General features: G+C 44.4%; 1 protein-coding gene across 1 annotated transcript in view; it reads left to right on the forward strand.

Moving 5' to 3' along the window:
* The first annotated feature begins 7585 nt into the window (after positions 1–7585).
* Positions 7586–14946, forward strand: part of RNF13 (ring finger protein 13) — a 217244-nt gene continuing 209883 nt past the window's right edge. Inside the window, exon 1 of the mRNA XM_082249211.1 lies at positions 7586–7701. Within this exon, the coding sequence (XP_082105337.1) occupies positions 7597–7701 (105 nt within the window). The 5' untranslated portion in view covers positions 7586–7596. The remainder of the gene's footprint in view (positions 7702–14946) is intronic.

Consider the following 14946-nt stretch of genomic DNA (forward strand, 5'->3'; position numbering starts at 1 on the left):
GTTCGGGCAATCGGGGTGTACCTGGCAGCTAAGGAATCTTTAGAAAGTCGGACTCACTATTTTTATTCACGGTTGTACCTCGAAAAGGGTTGGCTGCTCCTGCTGCAACCATTTCCAGATGGATCAGACAGACAGTGATTCAGGCCTATTCAATTATGGGTCAGGTTCCTCCTTTCCCTGTTAAGGCACACTCTACTCGGGCGCTTAGTGCCTCCTAGGCCTTCTGGCATCAGGTGTCAGTGATGCAGGTTTGCAAGATTTATATAAGTGGATGTGTTGGCATCTGCGAATGCTTCCTTTGGCCACAAGATTTTACAGGCTGCTTTTGTTTAGAGGACCTGGTCCTCTTTGAGGGTATATTATTTTTTTCCGGTGGAATCCAGTTGTTTAGTTGAGCCCCTGTTGCCTGGTTGGCTAATGTTTAGCCTTGGGAATTTTTTGCTGTTTCCCACCCCTCATGTTTGACACTGCTTTGGGATTTCCCAATGGTTATGAAGATTAGGAGCTGTGTCTGTCAATGAACAAAAGAGAAAATGGGATCTTTGACTTACTGTAAAATCCATTTCTCTGATATTTATTGATGGACATAGCACCCACCCCTCTGTGGAGTTCTAATTCTCCTGACACTGCTTGTAACAAAACTGGCTATCGCTAAGAGAGGGGGAGTATACCCCCTGGGACTGCCCATGGGTGTAGCCAGAATTTTTTTTCTGCCTTGTGTCCTACTCCTGTAGGGGGCAGTATAACCCAATGTTTAAGAATACCAGAAGCTGTGTCTGTCAATGAACATCCGAGAAATGGATTTTACGGGAAGTCAAAAATCCCATTTAAGATAGATAGATTTTTACTCCAAAAGCATTTATTAAAATACATTAAAAAAAAAAAATCAGATTTTAAATAAAACCCAGGTTTTAAACAAAAAAGTCCCTTTTTAAAAAAAAAAAAAAAAAAATGTATTTTTAGCCACCCTAACAAAAAACCTCTGACGCCCCTAACAGTAGCGTCAAAAAATGTCCAGTGTGCATGAGGCCTAATGTGAATAAAAATGTATTTTCTTTAACTACACAACATCTTTATAAAATCATAGCAATTAAAAACACACAAAGTTGCTATATATTGAACCCCAAATATTAGGGGGCCAATATATAGACTTCTTTTGTGTTTTTAATGCTGTGTTTTTATAAAGAAGTTGTGCAAATAGAGACGATATATAATTTTTTACTCCTTTTTATTATTATAGTTGTTCCTGTGGTATGCCTCAAAAGTCCCACCATCCTTTATATCCCTTTCAATGTATCTGTATTAATATGCTCATACTAGCTGAGCAACACTGCCAAGATGTGGTTAGGGCTCTACCTCACAAAAGGAAGCTTGCATAACCAAAGGTGTGATTGCCATCATCCCAAATAATATCTGCAAATTGGATTCCTCTATTTTTGTGGGATTGTGAAGGGCAATAAATTGTACCATTAAAGCATAGTGCTATAAAGTTTAAAATAAAATATTTATTTTTTTATTCCACGTGTTAAAAAAACTCCTGAATGAGAAAATATGCAGTATACATCACAAAGTAATCATGACATGTACAAACAAGATCCACAAGAAAAACACTAGAACAATGTCTGTAATATGTAACATACAGTATCTCACAAAAGTGGGTACACCCCTCACATTTTTGAAAATATTTTATTATATCTTTCCATGTGACAACACTGAAGAAATGACACTTTGCTACAATGTAAAGTAGTGAGTGTACAGCTTGTATAACAGTGTAAATTTGCTGTTCCCTCAAAACAACTCGACACACAGCCATTCATTTTAAAACTGCTGGCAAGAAAAGTGTGTATACCCCTAAGTGAGGGTGTCCAAATTGGGCCCAATTATCCATTTTCCCTCCCCAGTGTCACGTGACTCATTAGTGTTACAAGGTCTCAGGTGTGAATGGGGAGCAGGTGTGTTAAATTTGGTGTCCTTGCTCTCACTCTCTCAAACTGGTCACTGGAAGTTCAACGTGGCACCTCATGGCAAAGAACTCTGAGGATGTACAAAAAGAATTGTTGCTCTACATAATGATGGCCTAGGCTATAAGAAGATTGCCAAGACCCTGAAACTGAGTTGCAGCACGGTTGCCAAGAGCATACAGCAGGACCAGTTCCACTCAGAACAGGCCTCGCCATGGTCAACTAAAGAAGATGAGTGCATGTGCTCAGCGTCCTTTCCAGAGGTTGTCTTTGGGAAATAGATGTATGAGTGCTGCCAGCATTCCCGCAGAGGTTGAAGGGGTGGGGGGGGGGGGGGTCAGCCTGTCAGTGCTCAGACCATACGCCACACAATGCATCAAATTGGTCTGCATGGCTGTTGTCCCAGCAGGAAGCCTCTTTTAAAGATGATGCATAAGAAAGCCAGCAAACAGCTTGCTGAAGACAAGCAGACTAAGGGCATGGATTTCTGGAACCATGTCCTGTGGTCTGATGAGACCAAGATAAACTTATTTTTAGGTGGTGTCAAGTGTGTGGGATGGCAACCAGGTGAGGAGTACAAAGACGTGTGTCTTGCCTACAGTAAAGCAGTGTGGTGGGAGTGTCTTGGTCTGTGGCTGCATGAGAGCTGCCAGCACTGGGGAGCGACAGTTCATTGAGAAAACCGTAAATGCCAACATTTACTGTGACATACTGAAGCAGAGCATGATCCCCTCCCTTCAGAGACTAGGCCGCAGTGCATGTATTCCAGCATGATATCGACCCCAAACACACCTTCAAGACAACCACTGCCTTGCTAAAGAAGCTAAGGGTAAGAGTGATGTAGTGGCCAAGCATGTCTCCAGACCTAAACCCTATTTAGCATCTGTGGAGCATCCTCAAGGGCAAGGTGGAGGAGTGTAAGGTCTCTAACATCCACCAGCTCCATGATGTCATCATGGAGGAGTGGAAGAGGACTACAGTGGCAACCTGTGAAGCGCTGGTGAACTCCATGCCCAAGAGGGTTAAGGCAGTGCTGGAAAATATTGGTGGACACACACAATATTGACACTTTGGGCCCAATTTGGACATTTTAACCTAGGAATGTACTCACTTTTGTTGCCAGCGGTTTAGACAAAAATGGCTGTGTTGAGTTATTTTGAGGGGACAAAAAATGTACACTGTTATACAAGCTGTACACTCACTACTTTACATTGTAGCAAAGTGTAATTTCTTCAGTGTTGTCACATGAAAAGATATAAAAAAATATTTACAAAAATGTGAGGGGTGTATTCACTTTTGTAAGATACTGTATATAATAGTTCCAAAGTGGTAATTCCAGCTATTCATTAATGACATTGCATCATATTTGCACATAGGTACATTGGATGCTATTCAGAGCTGGAAACTTATGTTTTAAACATTCAACTTTTTCCTTCATCAGGGATTGTATACCATTCTGTGATCATAAATGACCATAATTGAGTCTAAGTAAATAAATGGATATATTGCGCAGCCAATACAGCAGCAAGATAAGGGTGCAACAGTGTTAGGGAACAATGTGCCACATCCTAATTTATATATCGGACATTTGAGAAGAATTGAATGGACTTTATAGGCACAAATAGGGATAAGGTAAAAAACTTTTTTATTGATTGACATATAAAAACAAGGGGAAGACCCCTAACACAGGGGAATACTTATTTATACATACAATATATACATAAAAAACACAGAAATGTACCTAAATGGTAGGACATAAATGTGCATCAGTGGTAAAGTAAATGATTGCATAACACATGAGACGTGGTGGTATAAGGATACTATACATTACATCCTACATGACTCGAAGACTATGCCAGAAAATGACGCTATAACCGTCCTCGAGTGTGGTTGGTACAGCCCTAAAGTGAGGGATAGTTCATGTAGCCAGATGCCCTACATGTTTCGCTTGAGGAATCAAGCTTCTTCTGGAGCTACTGGTATACAGACTCCCTGTTAAGGCGAGTAGTAATTCAAAATGGCCAATGTATTGGGCATATAGATCATAAATCATAATGGGGGGGGGGGGGGGGTCTGCTGAGATGAGTAAGTCAACTGGTGCCACTACAGACAGGATAAACGAGATACATGTCTGATTAAGACAGATACCGATGGCTGTAACCAAATTGGAGACGGAAAGCCAAGTAAATATGGCACAAGTATGTCCAAAGGGTGAGGGGTCCCTCAGAGGAGAGGCATCAAAGCAGCAGGCTCAAATAGACAGCAGACCGATTCCCCCGGATGGGGATAAACCACCATGGTATAAATAAGTTAGGGGTCTTCCCCTTGTTTTTATATGTCAATCAATAAAAGTTTTTTACCTTATCCCTATTTGTGCCTATAAAGTCCATTCAATTCTTCTCAAATGTCCGATATAATTGAGTCTAAGACCATCCAGTATATAAACATAACATGATGATATACATTCATGTATAACAGACACTTACATAAAAAGGATCATTAAGTCACAGTGTTAACCCACAGACAGCTCCTGGACAGACCGTACCAGTCCTCCTCAGATTGCACAAGGACCATATTTTTGTGCTTTCCAACCATCAGATTATCATCAAATATTAGGAACTTAGGGCCCTTGGGGAATACTGAAAATAAGCACAAGAGCACAGGTATCTGTAGATCTATCATGCGGTAACAATGGAGGACAAGAGGTGAGAAAGAGACAAGGTCCCTTTTTAAAGCTTCCCCGATGATAAATATCCCATGTATTTACAAAAAAGAGGAATGTGGATGTGAGTATGGAAGTCCCAGTAGTGAGGAGGGTTCACAGTTGGCTTGCCAAATGGGTATAGCTCTTTTCGGGATCGCAAGTCCTGCCTTCCTGTGTCGCTCAGCCAGGCAGAGGACCCTTACGCTAAGTACTGCGCATGCGCAATATCGCACATATCACTGTCGGTCCGCTCCCAACTAATCGTGCATGCGCAGCCATATATCGCGGCTACACAGAGCACTCTGCTGGATGCCCCTCCCCAGGACCGAATATACACAGTACAGAGGGAGATTGCTGTTGACACAGGGAATAAATGGCACCAATCCAGTTTGTTTATCTGGATAAAGGGGAAGGAACAGGATGTTGAAGCCTTACCCTAACTGATATAAAAAGGCTCCAATGCCATGACTGGGGCCTTCCTGTGCCGGGTGCAATAATGTAGGATTGTGGTACCCTGTCAGGACTATCTGTGGAATTAGTATGCAATTTTTTTTTTTTTTTTTTTTTAGAACTATTTTTTTCCTGTATCCCACATTGCTGCAGTGCCAAATCCACACACCTTATAAATCAGTGCATACACATGACAGCACAGCAAAGCAAACACAAGAGTATTTCAACAGTATATACCAACGATTTTTTTCAAAGTTCAGAAAAATGAAAAAAGAATAAAATAACAGCTCAGCAGGTAAATTGAGGAGTGATCCCCTCTGCCTGGATGAGCGGCACAGGAAGGCAGTACTTGCGATCCTGAAAAGGGCTATGCCCCTTTGAGAAGCTAACCGGAAACCCTCCTCACTACTGGGACTTCCATACTCACATCCACATCCCCCTTTTTTGTAAGTACATGGGATATTTATTTTTTGGGAAGCTTTAAAAGGGACCTTGTCTCTTTCTCCCCTCTCTTCTCGTATCGTTACTGCAGGATATATCTACAGATACCTGCGTTCTTGTGTTTATTTTCAGTATTCGCCAAGGTCCCTAGGTCCCTAATATTTGAGGATAATCTAATGGTTGGAAAGCACACAATATGATCCTTGTGCAATCTTGGGTGAACTGGTATAGTCTGTCAACAAGCGGTCTGTGGGTTAATGCTGTGACTCAATGATCCTTTTGATGTAGTGTCTGTGTTTATATACGATTGTATATCATCATGATATGTTTACATACTGGATGTCTTAGACTCAATTATGGTCATTTATGATTACAGAGTGGTATATAATCCCTGATGAAGAAAAGAGTTGAATGTTTGAAACGCGTTGGAATTTCCAGCTCTGAAAAGCATCCAATATACTTATGTGCAAGTATGATGCAATGGCATCAATGCATAGCTGGAATTACCACTTTGGATCTACTAGATATGTTACATATTACAGACATTGTTCTAGTGTTTCTATGTGGATATTGTTTGTAAATGTCTTTATTACTTTGTTATGTATACTCCATATTTTCTCATTTGGGAGTTTTTTTAACGTGGAATAAATGCAGAAATATTTTAAACTTTATAGCACTATGCTTTAATGGTAAAATTGAATTGCCCTTCACAATCCCCCAATAATAGAGGAATCCAATTTGCAGGGCTCTACCTCACAGCCACGACCTTGATTTGTGAATCCGACACCTTGTTCATGTTTTTTTTTTTTCTTCAATGTAATCTAAGGGCGTACTCGCAGTGTACATTTTCGTACTCATTGATGTTGCTGAGCTATATATTCATATGATATCCATATTCCTTTTACAAAAACCTCTCATTTGTTTGGATGTGGTTGGACCACAGTGATCATACTCCTAATATGCTGTAGCCTTGTGCATTAAGACTGTTAAATTGGATTGGAAATCACAAACCTGCAGATTCACACAGCCTTTAGACAGCTAGGTGGCCTGTGCACTATAATCTAAAAAATGTGAAGTTCTGGACAGGTTTGTTGGATTACCTGTATGTTTTTCAAGGCTCACATTTGAATTTTAAATTGGGTATGTTTTAAAGGAGAAGTATTAAATAGGCAAAATAAATATTATAATATTATTATTATTATAATTATTGCATGATAATTTGCTGTTCTTTCCCCCCTCATTTTGTTTTTTGCAGCAGAGGCACTTCATCCACCAATTTAGGTCCCAGTAACCGTCCAATTGGCTGTCTAAAAGTTTTTAGAAGGGGTGGTTACAACTTCAGCCGCCTCCTCTTTCTGTCCCTCCTCTACTGGGAGATGTGGCCATCCCTATTTACCAGATGCGCGCTTGAACAGTAAGCAAGTTCAGGCACTGTGCTATTTCTGAGCATAGTGAAAAATATATAAGCGGTATAGATGTGGCTGGATCAGGGAGGGGATGTTGAGGATGGCTATGCCAGATTTCCTTTTTGCCCCACATCCTCCATGGAAGCTCTGCTCATTAGGCCCCTTACATCCCCGTACTGCACACAGTCTGAGCACAGGCAGCACAGCTACTCTCATACAGCTCAGATCAATTCTCTTACAGATCTACAGCATAGCAGGCAGCTACACAGTGTGCAAATAGAGGCTGTCTGAAAAAGAATCAATCCGAACGGTGGGCTGTGTGAGAGAAGGAGGGAGGGACGGGTAGAGCAGGAAACTCCGACAACATCAGTCAAGATTGTCTGCATAAGAACCCAGAGAAGACAGTAGTCCTTCCCACAAGTAACTTAACTTATTTTAATAGAAAGTGTATACTTCTCAGAGGGCTGGAAAGATTGTTTATATATTAGCAGCTCACAGGAAATCGGATGAAGCTAAAAAACGTAAACCCATACATCTCATACATTTAATCATTTGTTTTTTTACTTGAATTACTGTCAAATTAAGGGAAACTGATGTAATATTTAATTTGTATTGACAGGTACTGGTCATCATAATGGACACTCTAAGAAAATGTGTTTGTTTGAGAAGCATCTGCCTGTGGACAGTCTTCATCTTTGTGGCTGTTTGCTTGCTGCCTGTAGAAGCTGACATTATAGCGGTAAGTGAAAAAAGTATTTTTAGTGGGCTTGTTAAACCAGCCACCTTTTTTCCTGATACTATTCCTAGTGTCACATTTCCCCAATCACAATCACGATTAATTCTATTCATTCTATTCCTTTAAGCAAGATACAGAATACTCCTGATACAGAAATAATTGATTTAACGATGCCAATGCTATTTTATATAAATGCTTTCACATAATTCTAGAATTGTCATGGTACAGGAGAACTAAAACATAATAGTTAAAAAATAAATTAAGGAGCCCTCTTTCACCTTGGTCATGGTTTCCTTGTATGGGTGTTGAACTCATTTTATTGGCTCATGGCTGTTCCCAGCTGTCACGTAATACAGCAATGGGGGACTGATCTTTCATAACTTCCCCCCTGGCTCTCTGCCTGTGCACATGGTCTCATTTTGGTAATATGAACATACTTGCGGTGGCCCTCCAGCCATCCAGCAGAATATTGGATCATGCATAGAATGAATTGAACATGGCACATTTTATTCATGCAATACAAGATAGACTGAAAATATCCCTGTATCTTTATCATCTTTTTGTACAGCACCCCAGCTGCACTTTGCATTAGTAAAATGCTTATGGTAAACAATCCCCTTTAAGTAGGCAAGAGTTAAAACATTATTAGGTTATAATTATTAAATAATAATACTCTGCAAAACCTCCCAGACCAAGTAGAATACCCTACGCAAAGAACCTGACACCTAATAGAAAAACCTGCATAGTTACCTACAACATGTTCTTGGCATTGTGGCTAATTTTGGAAAATTATATAAAGGTATCTCTTGCCTATTTAAAATCAGTGGCCAGATTTATCTGTCCTAAAAATGGATTGCTTAGTAAGTCATTATACGAAGTATATTATTGTGTTGCAATATTTTTAGTTTGATTTTACCTATTTGATTTATAAAGCTAGATTGGTCAATGTTTATTAAATTGTGTTAAATTATGTATCACCCCCTATAGGTAAGTATTTTGCAGTGATTAAGTAGTGGAAGCCCTACAATTTTATTTTTACGTTTCCTTAAAAACGTTATTGAGTTTAAAAATTGACAGGCATGACATGTTTTCCACAGCGGGAACAGCACAGAGAAAAAGATAGTAGAAAATTGCACATCGTCACAGCATGTGGTAAGGAGAAGGAATTATTCATTACAGCATACAATATACGGGTAGAGACGTATTTGTCAAATATGTAGGGGTGGTCCCATTAAACGGAGGCGTGGCTGCCCCTATTTATGAGCGGAATATAAAGAATCGAGCTCCTGATACTGGAAAAGGGTTGTGAACCTTATTATAGGTGGCTTATGGAGAGGGACTCTTTTCAGGATTAGACTAGTAGAGAGTATTAGCATAAAGGGGGTTACAGTCTCACTCATTGTCCCTATAGAGGGACTACAGCTGGTGTGATGCTGGGATCAAGGAAAGAGGTTATAGAAAGCAAAAGTGAGAAAAAAAGAGGAGGAGCCGAGAAGAAAGTAAAAACTTACCGTTAGTGTACTGGTAACGGACTTTCTATGGATCCTTCCAGGAAGGCAACATGTGAGAGATAGTATGCTCCACCCCACCGGAAACACAATCAATTAAGGCTTGTTAAAAGGTTCACCCTTCCCCTTGTCCCTCAGTAATGGAAAGTAGGTTTCCAACCGATGTACAAGGGATACTTGTCACATAGTTATACAGTAACTTAACACACACATTTTTTTTTTTATATAAATCCTCCCCCTTTTTATAGGGTGGGAAGCAGGCCGGCCGTCCTGGAAGGATCTATAGAAAGTCCGTTACCAGTACACTAACGGTAAGTTTCCTCATATACCCTTCCAGCACGGCAACGCGTGAGAGGATAATAAAGGAACCCATACAGGCCTACCTTAGGGCGGGACCACTGCCTGTAAAACCTTTCAGCCAAAGGCAAGGTCTTGTTGAGATAATACCTCCACATGGTAGTGCTTCAGGAAAGTGTCTTGACTGGACCAGGTAGCTGCATTACGGATCTGTTCCCAGGAAGCTCCCGCTTTTTCTGCCCAGGATGTTGCCAGGGCCCTTGTCAAGTGTGCCTTCAGCTTTGCTGGAGCAGGGCAACCTGAAAATGTATAAGATATGGTAATGGCTTGTTTAATCCACCTAGAGACTGGCGGCTTTGACGCCTGCAGTCCCCTTCTTGGTCCAGAATGGAGAACCAGAAGATGGCTAGATTTTCTAAATTCCCTGGTTCATTCTAGATATACTAGGAGGCACCTCTTTATATCCAAGTGATGACATTTTTTCTCTTTTTTTCATTTTTGTGATTATCACAGAAGGAAGGTAAGATTATTTCTTGTTTTCTGTGAAAAGCTGAAGCTACTTTTGGCAGGTACAGAGGGTCTGGCCTAAGAATAATCCTATCTGGCAGGACCAACATAAAAGGTTCTTTCATGGACAAACTTTGCAAATCCCCAATCCTTCTGGCTGTCGTGACAGCCAAGAGGAAGACTAGTTTTAGGGACAAGAATTTTAGGGGAATTTTGTCTAGGGGTTCAAAGAGTTCACTAGATATTGCCTCTAGTACCCTAGATAGATCCCAAGGAGGGAATGTCTCCCTCACCATTGGGGTCGCTCTCTGCCTTGCTAATAAAAATCTTTTAATTAAGGATTCATTTGCAAGATTTTTTTCTAGAAAATCTGAAAGTGCTGCTATCTGTACCCTAAGGGTGTTAACTGCCACACCCTTATCTACTCCATCCTGTAAAAATTCAAGGATTATGGGGACAGAGGCAGAAGAAAAAGCTTTTTTACTCTGCCAGGTGCAGAAAATTTTCCAAATGTTGGAATACATTTTTCTTGTTACAGGCTTCCTGCTTAGAAGCAGTGTGTCAATGAGTATCTGAGCAGCCCTTGTCTTTTAGTATTTTACGCTCACTAACCAAGCCGTAAATTGAAAGAATTGTGGTCTGCGGTGAGAAACTGGTCGCTGGCTTAACAGGTCTTGGATTTCTGGTAGTTTCCTGGGAGTTGCTACCGACAAAGTCTTCAGGGTTGCAAACCAAGTCCTCCTTGGCCACCAAGGCGCAATCAGGATGAGATGCAGCCCTGGAAACCCGCTGAGCTTCTGTAATTTTCTGGGAATCCGATTTAGGGGAGGAAAGACATATGCTAATTTGAAGTGCTGTGTCTGTGACAGAGCATCCAGACGCAATGCCCCGCTTTCCCCTGACAAGGAAAATAACTTTTTTACTTTTCTGTTCTGGCGGGTGGCAAACAGGTCTACTTCTGGATGTCCAAACTTTTGGACTACCATTTGAAACACTCCTGGGTTTAGTTCCCACTCTGTTTCCTTTATGGCCTGGCAACTGAGGAAATCTGCTTCCCAATTGTCCTTCCCTTTTATGTCGTCTTTAACAGGGTCTCTGACCTTGTCCCGTGGTTCAGGTAAGCTACTGTTGTAGCATTTAAATAGATCTGGACCTCTGCCACTTCATATTCATCACTAATGGGGTTATTGACCTTTGCTCCGCAGGAGTAGCTAGGCAACAAGAATTGTTAATATCAAAGCTTTTAGCATATCCCACCCCTAGGGGGTGGTCCCCTCAGTCAATACCTCCCTGCTTCCTGCATTCCAACTCAGTTTCTAATGCCTAGCTTAGGAGTAGCAGGCTGATCCTGTGCTGGGACTCTCAGTCTCAGGCTCTGTTCTCTTTTTGATTTTGTTTTGAGTATTTTTCTCTTTCTTTTACTTAGCTGTTATTTTTCAGCATTAGTTAGTTTCTTCGGATGAAGATGATCATGCGGAGCTGGGTCTCGGACTGGCCACCCTGGATTCCAGGGATCAGGGCCAGGGGCTTCCCAGCCTGCCATCGAGCGTTCAGCTTAGGTTCGCCCTGGCACATTGAACTACCCATCCCTGTTCGCTGCAGGGATGCTGCCTCACCGGACGCCATTGCGGTTTCGCACCGCAGTTCCACTGCGTCCTGGCTGCGACTCTCCCTGTCCTCAGTGCAGCAGTTTGGTCGCTGGAGAAGGCTCCCCACGCCATCCGGACTGGTAAGTGAAAATCTATGTGGGGACCTGTCTGTTTTGGGTGTCAGTCTGGGACTGTGTGACCCTGCATGTCTGTGTAAATGCTGAGCTCCCTGTCAGATTCCTGTGTGGAATAGCTGCCTTTCTGCGGGCTGCGGGGGGGGGGGGGGTGGGCTCTCCCGCTCTGCTATGTGAAGGTATGGGGCAGACTGGTTTTGACATGCTGTGCGGTGGTCGCTACTGCGGCCCGCCATTTTTTTGCGGCAAATTATGGTGACCGGGTGTGTGTGGTACGGCGCGGTGTTTTGGCGCCAAGCGCCGCCATTTTGGCGGCGATCGATCAGGCCACATGTCGGCGCCATTTTCTCATTGCCTAAGGAATCCTCAGCCGAGCGGCCATGTTTGTGTAGCCTGCATAGGCTTTATAGGGCGGTCAGTCATTGCATCACTTCCTTTTGCTCTGGAACAGCGATCGGTGGTAGCAGCCTGTGTGATCTCTCCAGGTTTTTACCTTTCCTTTTCCTGTATTCCTTGCCCAGTGTTCTTATCCCTGTGGGGGTCGGTGTATTCAGTAGTGTGCGGTGGGCTACGCTCGCCGCGGTCTTAAAGGGGCAGTACTCCTTTTTTCAACTTTTGCTGGGGCATGGATTCTCAGGATTGCAAGTTTCCTCCCACCTTGGTGGGGGGCCAAGGGGCTGCTGCATCCCCCGCGGGGGCTGATCTGGCTGCTATTGTGGCGAACTTGGCTGCTCAGGTGCAGATGCTAGTGGCTGATCGATCCGCAAAACGGCCCAGAGTGTCTATTTCCTCTGATTCAGAGGGCGATGGGGCTGCTATGGCTGGAGTGCCCTTCTCAGGGTCTCGCTCATCTCTAGACCTTGGGGGGTCTGAGGGGGAGGCTGAGGTAGGAGTTGATAATTCTCCCCCTGGCTCGTCTGAAGAGCTTGCACTCATGGATGAGTTGGCTGCTTCTATCAAGCAAACACTGCATTTGCAGGATGAACCATGTCCTCCTGCTTTGATGTCCTCTTATGGGACGCAAAGGAAACGCAAAACATCGCAGGTTTTTCCTTGCTCTGCGGAATTTCAGCGCGCTGTTGATGAGCAATGGCGCAATTTAAAGAAGCCTTTTGCTGTGCCAAGTAGGTTCAAGCTGCGTTATCCATTTACACCCACCACTGATGAGCGTTGGTGCGTGCCGCCTCAGGTGGATCACGCGGTGGCGGTTTTGAATAAATCCACTGCGATCCCTGCTGAGGATACCCCGGTGTTCCGGGACCCTACGCACAGGAGATTGGAATCTCTGGCCCGTCATGCTTATACAGTTGCTGGTTCTATGCTGAAACCTATTTTTGCTTCCATTATGGCAGCCCAGGCTATTGCAGATTGGACGCAGGTGCTCAGGCGCATCCTGGTGGCTGACTCTGCCCCGCCGACAACGTTGGCTATGGTGGATCAGATTCATCAGGGTGTCATGTATTTGTGTGATGCGGACTTGGATTTAGTTCCTTTGGCTGCACGCCTATCAGGTGTGGCGGTATTGAACCGTCGCCTGATATGGCTGAAATGTTGGTCGGTTGACCAATCATCTCGCAAGACTTTAGCTAATTTGCCCTACGCGGGATCTCGCCTTTTTGGCAAGTCTTTGGATACTCTGATAAAGGGAATTTCCGGGGGTAAGAGCACTCTCTTACCCCAAACTCACAAGAATAAGTTTGTTCGCGGTAAGAAGAATACCTCGTTTAGGTCCTCTCAGGGGTCCTTTCGTGCCTTTCGGTCGCACTATAAGAGCAAGCCCTTCAAGGGCCAAGGCTCCCAGAAGAGGCCGTGGACCCAGTCCGGGTCCACTGCCAATACCAATTCGGCCTGAAGGGGCGCCCTCACCCGGTTCTGGGGTGGGGGGACGTTTGCTCGGTTTTCTTCAACCCTGGCTGGCCCTCATTCGGGACAGGTGGGTTCAGGAAATCGTTCGATCTGGATACAAGATCGAGTTTCTCTCTCGGCCGGCGAGCAGATTTTTTCCCTCAAATCTTCAGCTGTCTCCGGAGCGCTTGCAGGATCTGCACCTGGCGGTGCGGGACCTGCGGGCCCAGGGAGTGGTGGTTCCTGTGCTTCATCGGGACAGATTTCGAGGTTTCTATTCCAATCTGTTCACTGTGCCCAGAAAGGAGGGCAAGGTACGTCCGATTCTGGACTTAAAAGCTCTGAACCGCTTTGTGCGGGTTCGCAAGTTCCGCATGGAATCCCTGCGATCAGTGGTAGCTGCTCTGGTTCCGGGAGAATTCATGGCCTCCATCGACTTGAAGGATGCGTACCTTCACATCCCCATTTTCGAGGGTCACCAGAGGTACCTTCGATTCGCCATTGCGGAGGATCTATACCGATTTGTGGCGTTACCCTTTGGTCTCGCTTCGGGCTCCGCGGGTTTTCACCAAGGTGCTTGCGCCGGTCCTGGCTTTATTGAGAGCCCAGGGCATTTCTGTCTTGGGGTATCTGGACGATATCTTGATTCAGTCTCCGACCAGTCAGGGCCTGGTGAACAACCTGTCCATCACGATGCAGACTCTGCAGGATTTTGGTTGGACGATAAATTTTCCGAAGTCAACGCTGTGTCCGTCGGTTCGTCTTCCCTACCTGGGGATAATCCTGGACTCTGTTCAAGCGAAGGTCTTCCTGCCGGAAGACAAGCTCCGGACGCTTCAGGACTAAGTCCAGTCCCTCAGGGACAATCAGTGCTCGTCCCTCCGGACGTGTATGAGGTGTCTGGGTTTGATGGTCTCGGCTTTCGAGGCGATTCCCTTCGCCCAGTTTCACACGCGGGATCTTCAGGCGGAGGTCCTGGCCAGGTGGGACGGGCGTCCGCAGTCCCTGGATCTGAGGATCTCATTGAGCCAACGCACCAGAAGGGGTCTTCTGTGGTGGCTCCAGTCCCCGGCGGTGTCGGGGGGGCAAGTCCTTTCGTCCCTTGTCGTGGACGGTGATCACCACGGATGCCAGCCTGTCGGGCTGGGGTGGTGTTCTGGGCGTTCTGTCCCCCCAGGGAACTTGGTCGGAGGAGGAATCCTCCCTTCCGATCAACATTCTGGAATTGCGAGCGATAAATCTCTGCGTTGGACGGACAGGCTCCAGGGCCGTCCGGTTCGGGTGCAGACGGACAATGCCACAGCGGTGGCCTACATCAACCACCAAGGGGGCACCAGGAGTGCCCGAGCGGCTCAGGAAGTGGCCGAC

Source organism: Pelophylax lessonae (assembly GCF_965119305.1).
Source record: "Pelophylax lessonae genome assembly, chromosome: 3".
Classification (NCBI taxonomy): Eukaryota; Metazoa; Chordata; class Amphibia; order Anura; family Ranidae; genus Pelophylax; species Pelophylax lessonae.